General features: G+C 28.9%; 1 protein-coding gene across 2 annotated transcripts; it reads right to left on the bottom strand.

The window, feature by feature from the left end:
- Nucleotides 1-7,607: 7,607 nt before the first annotated feature.
- LOC111622758 (PI-PLC X domain-containing protein 1-like) lies at nt 7,608-16,528 on the bottom strand. 2 transcript variants are annotated; one of them, XM_023365184.1, is made up of 3 exons: nt 16,228-16,528; nt 13,448-13,588; nt 7,608-9,025 (listed from the first exon to the last, which is right to left on the bottom strand). In XM_023365184.1, the coding sequence occupies exons 1-3, from the start codon at nt 16,361-16,363 to the stop codon at nt 7,803-7,805; spliced, it is 1,500 nt and encodes a 499-aa protein (XP_023220952.1). In that variant the 5' UTR covers nt 16,364-16,528; the 3' UTR covers nt 7,608-7,802. The 2 variants fall into 2 exon arrangements, with proteins under 2 accessions (XP_023220952.1, XP_023220953.1); XM_023365185.1 differs by lacking the exons at nt 13,448-13,588; nt 16,228-16,528 and adding an exon at nt 10,856-11,031.
- Nucleotides 16,529-18,732: the final 2,204 nt, after the last annotated feature.

Below are 18,732 nucleotides of genomic sequence, written 5' to 3'. Positions count from 1 at the left end.
CAGACTGGAGTGGTGTGGAGCAGGCGCTGTCGCTGACATTAATGCGCATGTGCCATGGGAGTGACAGAGAGAGAGAGAAAGAGTGTGTGTCTGTGCTTTTTTGTAGTAGTGTGCAGATCTGCCGAATTAAGAGAATGTTCTCCTCTCAGCATTGGCAATTTGCAACAATTTTCTTATTCTCTGACATTCTTACACAATTAACTCTCATCTCTATTCATTGCCTTTTTTATTTATTATTATTTTTTTTACTAATTAATTTTATAAACTGTTTATCAGTTGTTTGGCTTTCAGACGAGACGTAGAACTTCTACAGAAAATGGAAACAAACTGATAAGCATTGCTCGTTTATTAATTACATAATTTACGGATACGAAACGTAGATAATTCGTTAAAACAAATTTTAAAAAAATGTATAATTTAAACTTTTAAAAAAATGTTTGCTTTATTTAGAATTAAATTCAGGTTAAAGTCACAAATATTGACATTTTAAATGCACGTAATAATTTGTATAAACTCCAAAGGGATTTGACTTAGGTAAATATTTTTATTATGTTTAACGGTATTCTTTTAATGATAATTTGGGCGGAGCGAATCAATTTTAATAACAAATGAATAATTAAATATTCGAAAAGAATTATAAGCTACAACATAGAACGAGTTAATGCAAAATTCATGTGTTTGCTCCGCCCAAAAGTTATGAAATGTGCAAAATATATATTTAATATTAAATGGTTCTTTTAATAATTAGCGCTTAAATAATACAATATAATTTTAGGAGAGAAACTTCACATAAAATCCTTGACTACAGTCTAATTTTTATGCATAATTTAGATTTGTGTACAGGAAAATGAATTTATGTAGTGTAGGCCCACCAGTGACGAGTAGATACACTAACGTGGACACTCGCGAGCTGTCCACGTGCAATTTTCCTGATTTTCTTCACGTGTCTAACACTTAAATAGGGATCAGATTCCTATAAAAAGTCTTTCCGGGAGGCATTTCCCCCTTGGCAGATCGCCCAAGTGTTGCATTGCCTTCTTCCATCAATTCTAAATCCTATTCTATTTGTATTGTAGAAAGAATTGTACAATACTAATAATATATTATCACGCTGCTAGCTAATTTATAATGAGATTCTTTCTAATCCTTTTTAAATTCTTTAATTCTTACTTTTTAACATTTCTGTTAATTCTAATTAAAATGTAGCAAAGTTTAACGAAATTTTAAATAAATATTTTATTTTCTTCCTTTTAAATTATGTTTAAATTAGTCAGCAACAAAGTAATGGCTGCATACAACAGTTAAAACTTGCATTTTTAAGCTGATCAAAGAGATGTACTTTTAAAATTAACGCCATTGAAAATAGAAGGAAACGTAATAATTATTATTTTTTGTCAAAATGAATTTTAAATTAATATTTCTGAATTAATAAAATCATTTAACTTCTATAGAAACTATAAAAGTCATTACAAATGCAAAATTAATATCACTGGTCTATTAATTTATAATGAAATAGTTTTAAGCTTGTGAAAGATGTAAGAAGACTGAGAATTGTATTTAGTCTTCAACTTTAATATTTTAAAATATATTTCATCCCGAATTTTTTACAAGAATCCTATTCTAGAAGTACTTTTAATCAATTTACTAATTCTAAGCAGAGAAGAGCATTAAAGGGTGGACACTGTTAATGTTAATTGTGTTCCTGTGGTTGTGAAGAATGTAAAAAGACGGCAAATTAGATATTTAGTCTTCAATTTGTATTATTTTAAAATATATTCCGTATATTTTTTAAATTTCCACAAGAAATTTTTAAAAATAAATCTGTTCCAGAGGGATTTTTAATCAATTTACATATTCGTAAGCAGAGAAGAATCTCAAAGGGAAGGTCGATTCTGTTCATGTTAATTCTGTTCCTGTGACTCTGAAAGTTGTAAGAAGACAGCAAATTTTATTCTTATTTAATCTTCAATTTGTATTCTTTTTAAAATATAATCCATTTTTATACTAAAATTAACATTTACATAAGGAAAGATGGGTAAATTTCAGAAAGAATATTTTTCAAACTTTTACTAAAGGATGAGGTATGAAGAAACAATGTAATCTAGTGAAGACATCATACAATTTGTATTGAGAATGAAAACAAAATCTGTATAAATCCAATCATTCTATATTAAAAAAGCACTTAATCCGGCATTTACTTTTAAGCCAAAGTTTGTTAAGAAGATTAAAATCTTAACAAACTTAAACTCTTGGTTTCTCGTTAGTAGAGACTGAGTAATATAATCCTTAAAATTCTCCTCCTCATTCAATACTTTTATTATTTTCTAAGAAACACGTCTTCATATATTTAATATGTGATTATTAATGTAAAATATGGAAAAGCAATATATAAGTTTCAGTAAAATTTTAATAACAGTTACAACATGGATGAATGCAGTAATGTAATTAATTAGGTGCTGTGTAGAATTCCCACTAGTTTCAAACCAACGTCACTGGCTCTGGTTTGAAGCTAGCTGTTATAATTAAGAGAGAAAAGAATGCTTTTAAACGAATTACACTATGTCATGATAATTTTTGCATAAATTTCGACAGCAATAAAATATTAAGTTGTTGGAAATTTCAGGTCAATGCCTTCAGCACGCATCCACTTGGTTTATTTTTATGGATTAGGATACCTCAATTTGCATCCTCTAGCTCATCTTGTTATCTAGAAGATGAGATTTTAAGCGTTCCTGTTTAGAAAAAGATTTATTGAAGTATTTTGAAATTATCACGCGATTATGCACTCTAGAGATCCTCATTACTTATGAGGTAGGATAAGTATTTTCAAGCGTTACTAATCCCTTATACAGAATAATTGCGATTTCTTTTTTAGGAAAAGTTTTCCTTTCATTCAATCTAGATTATTGAAATGCTTTACAATTATTACATGTCACGCCGTGTCACAACATGGAGCTTCGCAACATGATGCTGAATCCGAATCTTCAATATAACGCTAACATTTATATTTTCTAAATAGGGGAATGCCGGAGGCATTCACCTATTTAGTCTTATGGAAAACTGGCCCATATTTAGGTGTTACTAACATGAAGAAAACATAGAAAACTCTACGTGGCATGTTCGTTGCCCAGGCGCGAACCCACGACCAGTGGTTTTATCCACTTGGCCACTGGTGGACTATTTTCTAAATATTGAATTCTATTTTTGAATATCGTAAAATAAATAGGAATTTAACTCATTGTATGATATTAATAAATACTCTCTTACACTTGAGCGTCAATAGTAAGGATTTAGCTTCTAAAAGTTGCAATTTTTAAAAGTTTTAATTCACTCAAAAAGTCGTTACTCAAAACAAAAAGGTTTTATCCACTTGCCACAGTAACAAGTGGATAAAACCTGAAAACTAATAATTAGTCGTGGGTTCGTGTCACCAACCATGTGAAGTTTTCCGATTTTTCTTCACGTGTCTAACACCTAAATAGCGTTTACTTTCCTATCGAAAATACTCATAGGAGGCAGATTATACGTGTTGCTTGCTTGTTTCTATCAATTCAAACCCTAAATCGTGCGATTCTAGTAAATTTTAATTTTTTCCACAAAAATAGCAATAGTATATAAGAGCAATTTTATTATTCGATACATCATAATAAAAATGGTCCAATTCTAAATGGACATACAAAAAGTGAACATTGAAAAGATTCATTGATAGGACGCCCAGCAAGATATATCCTGTGATTGATTGTGGAATAACCCAATTTAAAGGAACCCAATAAAGAAAAGATATAAGAAAAAGGTTTCTAAATTTAACCCCAGTGTTGTGTCCATGCTTATTAAACGATACAATACCAGATTCGAATTCAATATACACTCCAATAGACGTCAACGTAATGTGTAATATGTAACATGCCATTGGGACGGAGCCAAAGTTTTCATTTCCTCCTCCTTTCTAGATTATTGCACATCGACTTGACGTCTGTTTTAAATGAAAATTTATGAAATAATTTTTTTAAAAATACATATTTTTCTTTAAATATATCATTAATTGATCTTTTAATTAAATTTCTATCAAAACGTTGAGAGTTGCAAAAATCGCTTAATTTTAATGTTATAAAATTAATGATCAAATCCCGTAAATTTTATAAATGACACGGAATATTATCTAATTGAAAATCTAACTGAAATTTAATTATGTATACAGTAATCTATAATTAACAAGATAATGGAAATTTAACTAAACGTTAATTTTCTAGTTTCGAATTATTCTTTGCTTCTGCTGAACATCAAAATTTGATAATTATGTAAGGGAGGATTGCTAACAAAACTTACATCGGCTCCACCTCTAAAGCATCATCTACTTATTCTAAAAAAAAAAAAAAATTGTAAAGTCGTCTCCATCCCAATGCAAACCAGAAAATAGATCAGCTCTCCCCATTGATTGGTCGTGTTTATGGATAAAATAAATAAATAAAATCGATCCGCATCGTTTTATCTCGATAGTAAACACGGAAATATATTAAGAAAACTAAATTTTAGATCTTAGAGAAGCGTGGAGAAATTTAAAAAAAGGGGGGGGGGAGAGTCCGTGTACAGTCAGACACGTGACACTTCAGTCATCACTTCCCCGACTTTTAAACTTCAGGAAATGACGTCAGCATTATTACCGAGATCCTTCTATCGATCATTTCCGCTACAGGAGAATTTACTTCTTCGTTTCTCATCTTTTCACTCGCGCCTTGTCATATCCACGAAATTTATTTTTATTCTATGAAAATTGATTTGTCAGATCAATGACAAAAATCCCAACCCTACATAAGCCTACATATATATATATATATGTTAAATCATATTTTTTTCATAAAAGAAACTAACATGGATGCTTCCAACTTATGTACACTTAGACCATTAATTCAAAATATATTAATGTTATTTAAATAAAATTTAGGCAAATGTTTTATGACATATATTGATTAAAATTACTCAAAGGGAAAGCTTGTATAATTACTTAGTTATGGTTTTTATATGTTTCGTAAGAATTGAGTATAAAATTTTCTTTTTTATTTAAAAAAATTTTACTTTTAGAAGTTTTTTAATCTTGTTTGCTTCATTAATTCCTATTTTTAGCTACTAAAAGTGAGTTTTTCTTCCTTTAAATCTCATTCCTTTCGGCTGCTGCAGAGGATGGATGGTGTTTATTGTGTGGTCTCAGAATAAACAAGAAATGTCCACACATCAAATTCAGGTGTGAATGACCGTAATTATCAGCAAGATTTAAAAAAAAATCGAAAAAACTACAAAATTTTAAATAAAAAAACAAATTTTAGAGTGGAAAAAAGTTCAAAATTACTCCGCGCTTTATTTTTAATTAACGGAAATTATTCAGTAATTTTTTTTATCGTTTTACGTTGCTTTAATGGCTTGATTCTTTGTTTACGTTCGTTTAAAATTAAATTCTTATGACCGAAACTATATACAAAGGAAAAAAAATAAATAAAAATAAACTAAGAAAAAAGAAATCTATAGGTTAATTTGAAGCTAAGCTTTTAACTTTTATAAGATTTTCTTTCCTAAACCATATTATAAACTCTTCTTTGTAACTAAATAAAATTGAAAAAAAAAATCATTTTATGCTTACACTTATTCACTTTCTAACTCAATAAAATCGCATTTTATATCTAAAAACAGTGTAATATAATCTTTAAATAACGTTAATTAAGCAATTTAACTTTCAAAATATCATTAAATTTTACTTTAATTAACCATATTAAACGCCTTATACACTATTATAATAATAATCAAACAAGATTTATATCTAAATTTAAAAATTTAGAAACGAATTGCTTAACTTTCCCGGCAACATTTAAAACTGCGTGTGGCGCCATCTGTTACGATATTTTATTTTAAAATATTTTTATATTTTTAATTATAATAAAATGACAAAAAGCTTAATTTTGAGGGAGGGTATGAATGGGTTTTATAAAAATTTGTAAATACAGGTCTAATAACGAGTAAAATCGTCATTAAGTCCGACCCTATTCGATATATTAAGAGCCTCTTTATCTCCCCACCCTCTCGACCTTTAACAACCAAAATTTAATAGCATCAATCCCCCTAATACACAAATCTCCCTGCAAAATTTCAGAAATTTTCGACAAAAGGCACAGGAGTTATTAAGCTTCAAAAAGAGGGTGAACAAAATTATGCCCCCATACACACATACTAACACCCATACATACGGAAAACCCCGCAAATTTTTTGCTCTTCTCGACGTTACAAGGTCCCCCGAGTCCAACATTGGAGAGGGTCATTTTTTTGAGCGATCGCCATACTTTTCCTCTGTTATATAGGCTATAACAGAGCCGGAATAGTAAAAATTATACGTATTTATACAAGAATTTTTAATAAAAAAATAAATATTTTAGACCTTTAAACGCACTTATACACTTTAAACAGCTGTATAACGTAGGCTTTAACAGCCTTAAAGCATGGAGCCAAATTGTAACCAAGCTTAAATGATTACAATTACTTAAATCTGTTTGTTGTAATTTATTTTATTGGAATGTTTACGGATGGGCGATTGGGAAGGAACATATTCTATAGAACATAATTGACAAATGAGATTCGGGTCTGCTTCGATAGTAATCTTTAAAATATCGATCGAAGTTCTTCCATCTGTCAAGTCAACTGTCAGTAGAAGTAAAGGAATCTGGATGCAGCTGCATTATTCACTTGTTCGAGACGAGAAAAATGAAAAGAGGAGAAGACAATTTTATCTTTCAATACCAGAGATTGTTTATATTCATAAAAGCAATTCATACTTTTAGATTTCTATTAAGTTCTTTTTCATTTTAAAGAATTAATTATATAGAATTTATTATTCAAATCTCTTAAACTTATTTAAATAAATATATTTTTTCCTCTAATAGAAATCTTTGAAAAGAAGCTAAAAATAAAGAATAATATGGAATAATCTTTCTATAAATTGAGGAAATGTTTCTTTAGTTTAAAAAATATACATATTTAAATATATTTTAAAGTAAATTTAGTTGCTATTTATTTATATAGCTTACTCCCAAAATATATGAAGACGATGTTTGGTTAAGTTAAGAATAATCTTTGCCACAATTAACCACAATTTAAATCTGAAATGTTCTTTTAATTTCTTCATAGACAAAAATAGCAATCGCCTGGGGCCCCAAACCAATCTTTTATAAGAAAATATTTCTTCTAAAACATCCTTCCGAAGAAAAATGACTGAAGTCAACACTGAAATTCGGGCCCTATAATTCAAATTCGCCTGGGCCCCATAAAGTTATAACGCGCCTTTGAATTCCTTAACTGTTGTGTGCAATAAGAGGGCTTTTTGAAATTCATTGTGAATTCGGTCAGGTAGCCGCGCGGTGAAGAACGGAACCCGAAAAAAAATATTTGGGTCAGACCATTCCCGAAAAATTCGTGGAGTTTTTCGTCTCCAGATTCGATCACGGGTATCCCAGAGCAGTAGGCTAAGGCCTTAACTTCGTACTAAGGCCTTAACTTCTTTAAATCTAAAGTTTTACAACAGTTTAATGGAAATTTTTAAATAGAAAAATATATTTATTACCTATCAGTTATTATAAATGCAGTTTTTATTCACAAATTAATTATCAGCATAATTATACGCCATTAAATTCCTTTTACATAGTATATAACAAAACGTATTGAAATGTCATTTGAATAATTTAATTTACAATTTTTTTTTATAGGAGCGGAGTCTCGTAAACAGTTTGACAACATTTTAGACAGTATCCACGTGCAAATAAATTTCATTGAGGAGAACATGAAAACGTGCTTACTTCTTCAGCGGGAGGTTTTCTACTTTCACACTTTTTCTTCCGGTTGATGTCGATGGCTACCGATATAATATCGTTACCTAAAAAGTAATCGGTGGCAACGATGTTCGAAAACTTTCCCCACATATCTCTAAACCAATCAGTGATGTTACGATTGACAAAATCTGCCAAAACCCTTAATCCCTGATCTGGATGTTCGAGTATATACTTCATATCTGGAGTCAGTTCTGCCATTGCCGACCATAGAAAAGGTGGAACTTCAGACCTATTATAAAAGGCAGAAAAGAATTCTTTAAGGTCTTCTACCTCTAGAACATCTGGCCAGATTTGGCATAGTGATGGCCAAAGTTTTGGATCCGAAATTTTAGCCTGATTAAAAGTCACTAAAATCCGATAAGGGCTGTCCAGGATATCTCCTAGCTTCAACTTGCTCCCTTTTGGTATTAAATACGGGTTTAATTTACTTTTAATAAAATTAAGTAAGTCTACCTGAACGTTTTCATGATCCGGATGCCTGTGAAAATCTAAGATAACAATTTCTTTGGTGGTTTCAACAAAATCAAGAACGTCAGATAGAACTTCTTCCAATGTGTTTTTGGTAATGATACTACCGTGCTGTATAATAAACTGATGGTTAACACGAGCCACTCTCAAATCAAAGTAGCGAATTCCATAAGTTAACTGATTAAAAATTCTTTCTTCTTGAGCGTAAACATACCTTGATATGATTGTAACAATACCATCATCATAAGGAAAAGTAGCGTAACTACCCGAATCGTGTGTTCCTGGTATCATCAGTTCCGTTAATGACAAGTTACTTATATATTTTCGGTTCTTGTTCATCCATCTTGGTCTTGTCTTCAAGCAGTTAAGATGGGTTATCTTATCATCTGTTATGTAAGCTATATAGTAGTTCAAACAACCATCTGTAATATTATCTTTGGTGAAGTTCAAATATGGCAATTCATATTTAGTTCTATAATACCCCGTGTGTTGATTTGCCACGTAAACAATCTGAAGAGGGTTTATGTGTTCAATAGGAAGAGAATCGAACAAAGCAACTGCATCTTTAGGTTTTGGGCTTTTCACGTCCCAATTTAATTCTATCTGACGTTTTTTAATTATAGAATTCTTATCCCAAGCTAGAGATGAAACTGATAAGTAAATTTTCACATCTTCCTGAATCTTCTTGCAATCTGAAACACATTAACAATTTATTTATATTTTAAAATATTAAAAATAATTTATAAATTTATTCAGAATATAAATCAAAAACACGTTGTTAAATCCCTATAAATAGAAATATAAATAGAATTCTGTGAAGATTTTTACAATAAAATTTACAGATACAAATACATTTTTTAAGCATTAAAAATCTGGAAAATAGGATCAATAATACGCCCAGCTTATCATTATTTCTCCAACCTTTCGATATTTCCATCAATACACCTTCATTTCAGTAAATATTAATATATACTTACTGCAGAAAATCTACCGAAAAATTTGAGTTTAAATTTATGTAGAAAATTAAATTTCTAGACATATTATAATTGGCCGGAACACCCAATACATATACAGATCGACACTGGTGTTAGTTTATAAGATAAATTCATTCTTAAATTCTGTGTTACCTATATAATAGAACGTCTGCCTGTATGTTCCCTATATACTTCTAAATCAATGGACCAAAGTTTTTATAGTTATCCTCTTGGATCCTGTGGGAAATATACGCTACCATAAAACCTAGAAGTCTGCTGATTTCATCCCTTTACATCTTGTGATAATTTAATTCATTATTATGTAAGTAGTATTGCGTAATAGTTAATGAAGACACCACACGGTCCATGAATCATATTCTTAGTGATGATTTCATAGAGTAAAGGGCCTTTTTCTGGATTTGGAAGCATTGCCAAAATAATGCTGTTGATTTAAGCTGGCTTAAAATAACCAAACTTTTAATATGTCTTTAATTTTGATGTTTGTTCCAATTACTTTTTGTTTTGCTTTATCTTCTAGCGTTTTATTTATAAGTTAACCAGCAATTAGCTGTTATATATATATATATATAACAGTGAAAAAGTATGGCGATCGGTCAAAAAATAACCCCTCAGACTCAGGGAATCTTTAAATATTGAGAAATGAAAAAAAATTCGGGAAATTTTTCTGTATGTATGAATGTTAGTGTGTATGTGAGGGGGGCACGATTTTGTTTATCCAGTTCAAAGCTTAATAACTCCTGTGCCTTTTGTCGAAAATTTCTGAAATTTTGCAGGAAAATTTATGCATTGTGGGCATTAATGCTATTAAATTTTGGTGGTTAAAGGTCGACGGGGAGGGGGGATAGAGGGTGATCGTGCATCGTATCTTGAGTAGGGTCGGACTTAAGGTTTATAATTTATCAAAGCTCATCTCTACCCTTAAAATTAAGTTTTTCGCCATTTTATAATAATTAAAAATATAAAAAGTTTTAAAAATAAAATCTCATAACAGACGGTATCATAGACAATTTTAGCACTTGCCGGGAAAATTACGCGACTCATTGTAGATTTTTTAAAGAAAAAAATCCCTTAAAATAAAAAAAATTCCACATCCATCTTAAATATAAAGCTTCATAAGAGACATTTATAGAAATTAATTAAGACTTCTGAATTGTTTTATAAACACACATTAATTACGAAGACATTCCGAAACTATAAAATTAGCAAACATTACAACAGCAAACGTACTTTTCTACATTCACCCCTAATGTAAATATCACCACAATAAGCAATGTTTGCATAAAAAAGGAAAGCTTTTATCAACATTCATATCGAACGGGGATAACATCTTCATTTAACTGACATTCGGGGTGGAGCATGATGTTAAATTGCCTCGGATGATAGATGAATTATCGAATAATCAAAGAGTCTCGACACATTTTAATTAAATAAAAATATTGTAACTGTCGATAACAAAAGGAGAATTTACTAATGAATTATTTATGTCAATTTTTTTAATGTAAATTAGTCAAAATTACCTTTGCTTACCTGTGTCAGCTGTTGCTCTTAAAGATAGATTATAAAGTGCTTTGGCTCCGATCCAGTCGGTTATCAGCAAAAGAAATAAAGCCAGGATCATCTTCGCCATGTTTTTTTTCTTATTTCTTTCTTTCCTCTCTAACCTAATACCTGATAGAAAAGTTTAAACTTAGTACAAAGTGGAAAATAAAGTACTTTCTAGTTATTACTTTTCTTTAAGGGTTGAGATTTTTAAGAGAAATGAGAAAAAAATCAGCCACTTCACAGATGTCGAAATTGGGAAAATGCACATCGTTCTATTTGATTTATCCGCTGCTACCATTTTTTTTTTACTTATTTAAAAATTGTTTTTATTTAGAATAAAAATTTTCAGGTTATTGTAATGCTCTCGAAGAGTAAAAAAACAATACTAAAAGAGTTATATTAAAATTACCTATTTAATTTAATTTATATCGTGATTAATTGTTAAGTAATTATAAAGAGTAAAATGGAGTTAAATGTTGAATAAATCTTTATTATTTATTTAAAAATTAATTTAATTTTGTTAGTGTTTCGTTTTTGCAATAGATGGCAGGAGTGACGAAATGTTAATTTCCTATATAAATTATTTTGAAATTATAGATAACGTTATGTAAAGTACTTTGTGTTAAAAATTAGTGAAGAAACGGATTAGAAATTCGAATTTTTATGCAATTTATCAAAATTTTTCATTATTTTCTCAAGGATTTTATCAGTTACTTAACGCTAAACGCTTGAACAAGTTATTAAAAATTCTTTCCTTTTCACTGTGTTCTAGAGGCGCTAAAGAATTCTAGAATTATTCTGGAATTTATCTTCGTAGCGCGTCTAAAATATAATAAAAAAGGAATGAATTTTTATAAATAAAATACGAAATTCTATACAAAAATTATTAATTTATATAATGTAATCATTGTAGAAAAATTATTTGTATATTGTATTGTATTGTACTGTAGTAAATTCTAGTAAATTTTTATATTAATTTTCATGTAAAAACAATAAAAAAATTTCTCAATATGTTAAATTTCTCGTGAATAATATACTAGAAATTTTTCTACAATATTTTGAACATCATTTTTTTTTTCAAACTCAAAAAAAGAAGAGAGAAATTGGAAAAATGTCTTAAAATATTCTTTAGTTTGATATACTACTTTCTAATATTTTTCTCTTAAAAAAACCAAAAATTTTATTAAATTTTCTAGAATATATATCAATGTTGCAGCCATAATAATCGAACTTCGGGTTTAAACTGGAGTATATTTGATTCTTTTTTATAATTTTTGAGTTATAAAAGTTATTCGAAGTAATGATTAGAAAGTGATTACAGAAATAAATTGAAATTTTTACTTATCCATTCGATAACAGGATCTGGTATCGTGCAACGCAACACGACTAGTTCCTGTTATAAATGATCGTTACAGATTTTCGCTAGATTGCTTGGAAATCTTCGTTCCATCTACAAAAACCGACTGATTGATGTCGAAATGAAAATACAGTTTAGAAGAAATGGGTTTTTTCGTGATTGTTGATACTCATTCTTCCATTTTTTCTTGTTGATTCTTTATAATTTCCAGCAATATTCAAATACTTCTACTGTGAAACCTCCCCTTTACTAGAAATATATTCAAATTATATTGCTTCCTACTACAAAATCGAATATAATTTTAATACTTTCATACACAAGAATCTAATTTCGATCGCTCTTTATCCACTTAAACTCGGTATTCAATGGCGAGTAACGCAGTGTAATCCTATTGATTTTGTGTCCTTTCGAGCGAATTGGTAGTAAAAATTGGTAATTTTTCGGTCTTTTATCGCATTCAATGCTACGAATTTTAGCTTGGACGTGAACTAAATATATTACATGTTTGATTAATTGTGAATTTTACATGTTGTAACGTCTACAAGTCTGCTTCAGTAGCTATAAACAATACAGCGTGTTAATTACTGCACACGTATTATTCATCTCTACCCTTAAAATTAAGTTTTTCGCCATTTTATAATAATTAAAAATATAAAAAGTTTTAAAAATAAAATCTCATAACAGACGGTATCATAGACAATTTTAGCACTTGCCGGGAAAATTACGCGACTCATTGTAGATTTTTTAAAGAAAAAAATCCCTTAAAATAAAAAAAATTCCACATCCATCTTAAATATAAAGCTTCATAAGAGACATTTATAGAAATTAATTAAGACTTCTGAATTGTTTTATAAACACACATTAATTACGAAGACATTCCGAAACTATAAAATTAGCAAACATTACAACAGCAAACGTACTTTTCTACATTCACCCCTAATGTAAATATCACCACAATAAGCAATGTTTGCATAAAAAAGGAAAGCTTTTATCAACATTCATATCGAACGGGGATAACATCTTCATTTAACTGACATTCGGGGTGGAGCATGATGTTAAATTGCCTCGGATGATAGATGAATTATCGAATAATCAAAGAGTCTCGACACATTTTAATTAAAAAAAAATATTGTAACTGTCGATAACAAAAGGAGAATTTACTAATGAATTATTTATGTCAATTTTTTTAATGTAAATTAGTCAAAATTACCTTTGCTTACCTGTGTCAGCTGTTGCTCTTAAAGATAGATTATAAAGTGCTTTGGCTCCGATCCAGTCGGTTATCAGCAAAAGAAATAAAGCCAGGATCATCTTCGCCATGTTTTTTTTCTTATTTCTTTCTTTCCTCTCTAACCTAATACCTGATAGAAAAGTTTAAACTTAGTACAAAGTGGAAAATAAAGTACTTTCTAGTTATTACTTTTCTTTAAGGGTTGAGATTTTTAAGAGAAATGAGAAAAAAATCAGCCACTTCACAGATGTCGAAATTGGGAAAATGCACATCGTTCTATTTGATTTATCCGCTGCTACCATTTTTTTTTTTTTTTACTTATTTAAAAATTGTTTTTATTCTATAAAACTGTTGAGGGATAGGAAAAACGTAAACGAAGCAATCAGGCCCTCAATAAACTTGAGAAATTTACTTTAACAAGCAAGCAAAATACATTTAAAAAACAACTTAAATTTCAAGTTTTTTTAAAGTGACAAAAGTATTGTATGCAATNTTGCAGTATACTGTAAACACATCTTTAAATCATTAAGGAAATTATTATATTAAACAAAGTAATGTAAAGTTTTATAATGGGTGAATATATTAACTTCCTTAGTTCAGGAATTTCGGCGAAAAATTCTTTAAAATTCATTCACACCACTCTTTTAAAATATATAAACTTACAAGCTAATTTTAAACTCGAGTAGTAAAATGTTACGTAATTAACTTTAGCATTATTAAAAATAGAAATTCTGGCGTTAATACAAACAAAATTATATTAATGATAATAATTTATAAATTCATTCACCTCGTTAGGTAAAGCGAGTAAATGAATGAAGGATGTTAAATTTTCATATGTTTGATTATTAAAGCGTGCCACAGAATTTTTTTCTTTAACGGGAATTTTTCACGTTTAAAACTTAAAAATAGTATTTGTTTATTATAATAAATGCAAACTTAAGCATATTTTCTAGGGCTTAGCGTAGCAATTTTGCAAAATTTATTTATAATTTGAAAGTTTCATATTAAAGTAGATGCAAATTCTCTGGTGTTCATTCAACAATTTATAAAGTGTAGGAGAAATTTGAAATTATTTTTAAGACAGATTAATTCCTAATTTAGATAAGTAATAGGCCGTAATTATGCTAGCAAAATTAATAATGTAAAGCGTTGCTAAATAGGATTAAAATTAGATAATTTAAAGTTTAGAACAAAGAGAATCAACCGTTCACTTCGATAAGATAATTAACTGGCATAGATTATCAATAATTTAAATTTGCAATTCAGATTTACTTCTAACCAAATTTGCTTTTATTGGGTCCAATTTTAGGATTTTGAATGCCTCAAAATCTCTCCAATTGAAGTATGATAATAAAAAATATCATACTTTAATAAATATACTATAAATTTAATCTGTTTAGGGATAAACTCGTCGGAAACTAACGTCGAGATTGAGGAATTTCCTCATTTTACTTTCATTTTTCATATGTTTACGTTATAAATTTTTTATGTATCGATCAATAAATATAAAATATGGATTCAGATATGATACAATTTATATATATTTATTAACAAGCGTGAAATATGATGTAAAAAGCAATTATTCACTTTATTCGGATAAAATTAAAATAATTTTTAATAATTTTAGAGGATAAGAGAGACAGATAAATGGTAAATGTATATATTAAGAGGACCTACAAGTTATATAATAGCATAAATATATGAATAGTGCAAGCTGTGCGGTCAGAAGATATTTTCTTCCCTATGATTGACACTTGTAGTAAGTTATTTTTTTGTATATGATGGGATTTAGTTGTATAGAAGATGACTGTCAAAAGAAAATGGATGTTGCTCGTGAATCTGTTGTGTAAATATCTCATGGGATAAGATTATATAATGAATATCAAATATTTACATGATTCCGATCAAATTTTATGAGAAGGACAAAAGTTGGATGAAGTTTTCCTGTTAAAAGTAGTAAAGAAACTTTCGATATGCAATGTTTAAACGAGTGAATCTGAAACAGTGTAATAAACAAAGGCTTGTTTATACAATAAGATCCTCTAGAAGCGAATAAAAGATACAGAAAAAAAATTAAATGTATTGAAAATTTCTTAATTAATTAGTTCCTTAATACGAAAATAATCATTTCGATTTCAGGCTTTTATAAGGCTTTTTCAGGCTTGATTTCGATGGCTTAAAAACTTTAGTTCTTGAAAGCTCCTTATAAACTTTACGAAATTCATTGCTATGAAATAATTAAATAATAATTTATATCAAAATATTTTGATTAAAACATTAGATCAGATATTTAATACAGATCTACAGCTGAAAAAGGTTTTTGCATTGTTGCAATTTTACTTCCTTGTAGACAAGTAAAGTAGCATCTCCAATAATGGCCATCTCCTCCGTTTCTTATGTTCCCATCAGTGGCCGTTATTCAGAGGTTTGACCTTATAAAAACTTAAGCAAGAATTTCAATAGAATTAATATGAAATATATTTTTCTCCTTAAAATTTTCTACTGTGAGTTACCACGACTTCGATTTTAACACGTGTTTAAATACTATCATGCTTACATAAACACTAATACAGTTGAGCCAGCAACCTATGTAAACGTATTAAGTACTGTACGTATTTAAAAAAAATGCTTATTAATTGATTTCTGCTCGACCAAAAACTATCAATTTATTCTTTATATAACTATATTTTAAACTATATTTAAATAAATCAATATTACAGTAAAATTAACAATAGACTAATTACTGAAAGCGAAAACAATGTAACTTACTGCGGTGGAGAGAAGTATAAAGGTAATTTTCAATTCTGGCATTTATAGAAGAGATATATACGAGAGACAAAGGTGATGTATTTGACGGTTGGACAATTGTCTTGTCCAATAGATAATTGTCATCGAACACTCCCATTTACCTCGTGAACGAAGTACAGTACACGTTACGTTTTTTCGTAAATAGTCACAAATATTTACAAAGAGATAGTCATTAGTTGAGCTTATAGAAAAAAAAAATAAACTGTCCTTGAAGCGACTGGCAACAAGAAAATCATGTGATTGCAGCACTACTAGGTTATTACTGGTCATATGTGTGCTGCGAGCGATGAATCATCATCGAGTTTGACGTTCTTTCTGTTTCATTTTGTATTGTATATAGGCTACATTAAGCAATATTAATATTATTTTATAAAATTAAAATTAATATTTTAGCATATTTTACTATATAATGTTGCTCGGTTCATTATAAAACAATGTCTAATCGTTTCATATGTCACACATGAAATCTGATCGCGTATTAGATATTTTAATAGATAAAAATATGTTAATATAAACAATATTAATTTGATAATGATATAAAGTCTGTATTTAGTTATGTAATTTAAATTGCGTTTTACGTAAAAATCTCTCCTGTACGCGACTTTGTTCCTTCAAACACTAATAACAATAAAGCTGTTTCCTGTAAACAAGGTGAGTTAGACATTATATATGATGTTTTACGTAACAAATATATATATAATTTTTATATTTATATATATAAAACAATCTTTAGCTATTTTTTATACTTGAGATATTCTAGAATATACCATAAAGTAATATAAAACAAGATATTTTATTTTATAAACACTGCAGAAACTAATTAAGATTCTATAAGATAAATGGACAGTGGAGTAAATACCGGTAAATAAATAAGTACAGGAGAAAGACTTAAATGTGACAAAAGCACTTATATACATGTACTGTACACTAAGAGTTTACTCTTCATTAATAGCGCTAGTGTAAATAAGAGAAAACTCATCACTTGTATAGTGTATGTGCATCCACATTTATAGGTATATACAATAGTACAGGGCTGTAGAATAGAGCGGGCCTCTTTAGCCATTGTTTTTTTTCTTTTTTGCAACAAAGGAAATAACGTAAATTCTTTCTTTATTAATAAAAAGCAGTCTTAAAATTTTATTTTCTGTTAATTTTATAGGGATAGGAACTACTAAGGGCCCTAAGTTCTTCCAGCTCCATCTTCTCGAGGGCCCTGTACAGGAGTGAATGTAGGTTTGCACGTTCTAATTCAGGCCTCCCCTTAATATCGTTTCTAATTACACTATTGTATACGGAAGAGTTATTTTAGATCCTAAGTTTATTTCTGTATACAGTATTCTTATATTCTCTTTACTTAAAGTCTAATTGTAAAATTCTCAAAATGTCTATACACAAGAAAACACGAGAATAGAAATTATTATAATAGGCTTCCTATAAAACGAGATAAAGATATCTAAAGTTCCTTTTAATGGAATGAAAATGTAGGATGTCAGTAGTATGTTGACACTAACGATTACAAGTATAATAGCGTCCAATAAAAAGCGAGTATTTGAATCACGTGACATAACGTCATATCTAGCAATTGAAATATAACTAATTGGCCACTGTTGTATTTCCACTGCTGTCATGCATATGACGTCATGTCAGGTGATTTAAATCCTCGTTTATAATTGGCTACTATTTTATTTGAAAGTTGTTATTTGAAAGCTTTGGTGAAACAGTATTTTAGAAAGTGTTTATTTAAAAATTTCTTCATTTCTTATCACAGATTCACACTCTTGTATTATTTTTTTTAAATAAATAATATTTTCATAAGAGCTCTGTTGTAGATAACCGTTTTATAAATATAAAATACCACAGGAATATATTTTAAAGTGAGAACATGAAAGGAAATTGATAGAAAAAACAATTCTCTAGAGAACAATAATTTGATGATTATGGCATAAATTAATCTATAAGTAGAATCTAAAACCGAATAATCGATCCCAGAGGCTTTATTTTAATTAACAGCTCACTAGAGATTCTAAATATAGCCAAAATAGATAATTTAATTTATCAGTTTAAATAGTTTTGCATCAATCATCAAAAGTGACATTTTGCGGTCTTTTATGAAAGACTATAAAAGAAAAATTAATGGCCTTTAAGAAGAAGGTCTTAGTAGAGAGGTAAATGACAATTAAAGTTCATTGGGAGGTAAAATATTACCAAAATTAACCGGCAAATTTCAAATATTGCTAATGGAATGTGTGGAAATATTGCTTATAAATAGATTACACGGAGGATAAAGTGGAAATTGCAGTAAAATATAAAAAAAAGCTCAAGATCAATACTTAAAAGTCGCACTCAAGTAGCATTTCCTACGATTTAATGTAAATAATCATTCAAAAGTACTATTTAAAATATAAATACTTATGATAAGTATAGTATTTGCACGCACATTTAAGTTAGAATTTACTTAAGTTTCTG

Source organism: Centruroides sculpturatus, unplaced genomic scaffold, assembly GCF_000671375.1.
Source record: "Centruroides sculpturatus isolate CEXI.00-Female unplaced genomic scaffold, Cexi_2.0 scaffold309, whole genome shotgun sequence".
Taxonomy (NCBI): Eukaryota; Metazoa; Arthropoda; class Arachnida; order Scorpiones; family Buthidae; genus Centruroides; species Centruroides sculpturatus.
Note: the sequence above shows the minus strand (reverse complement) of the source record. Positions and strands in the feature narration are given on the sequence as shown.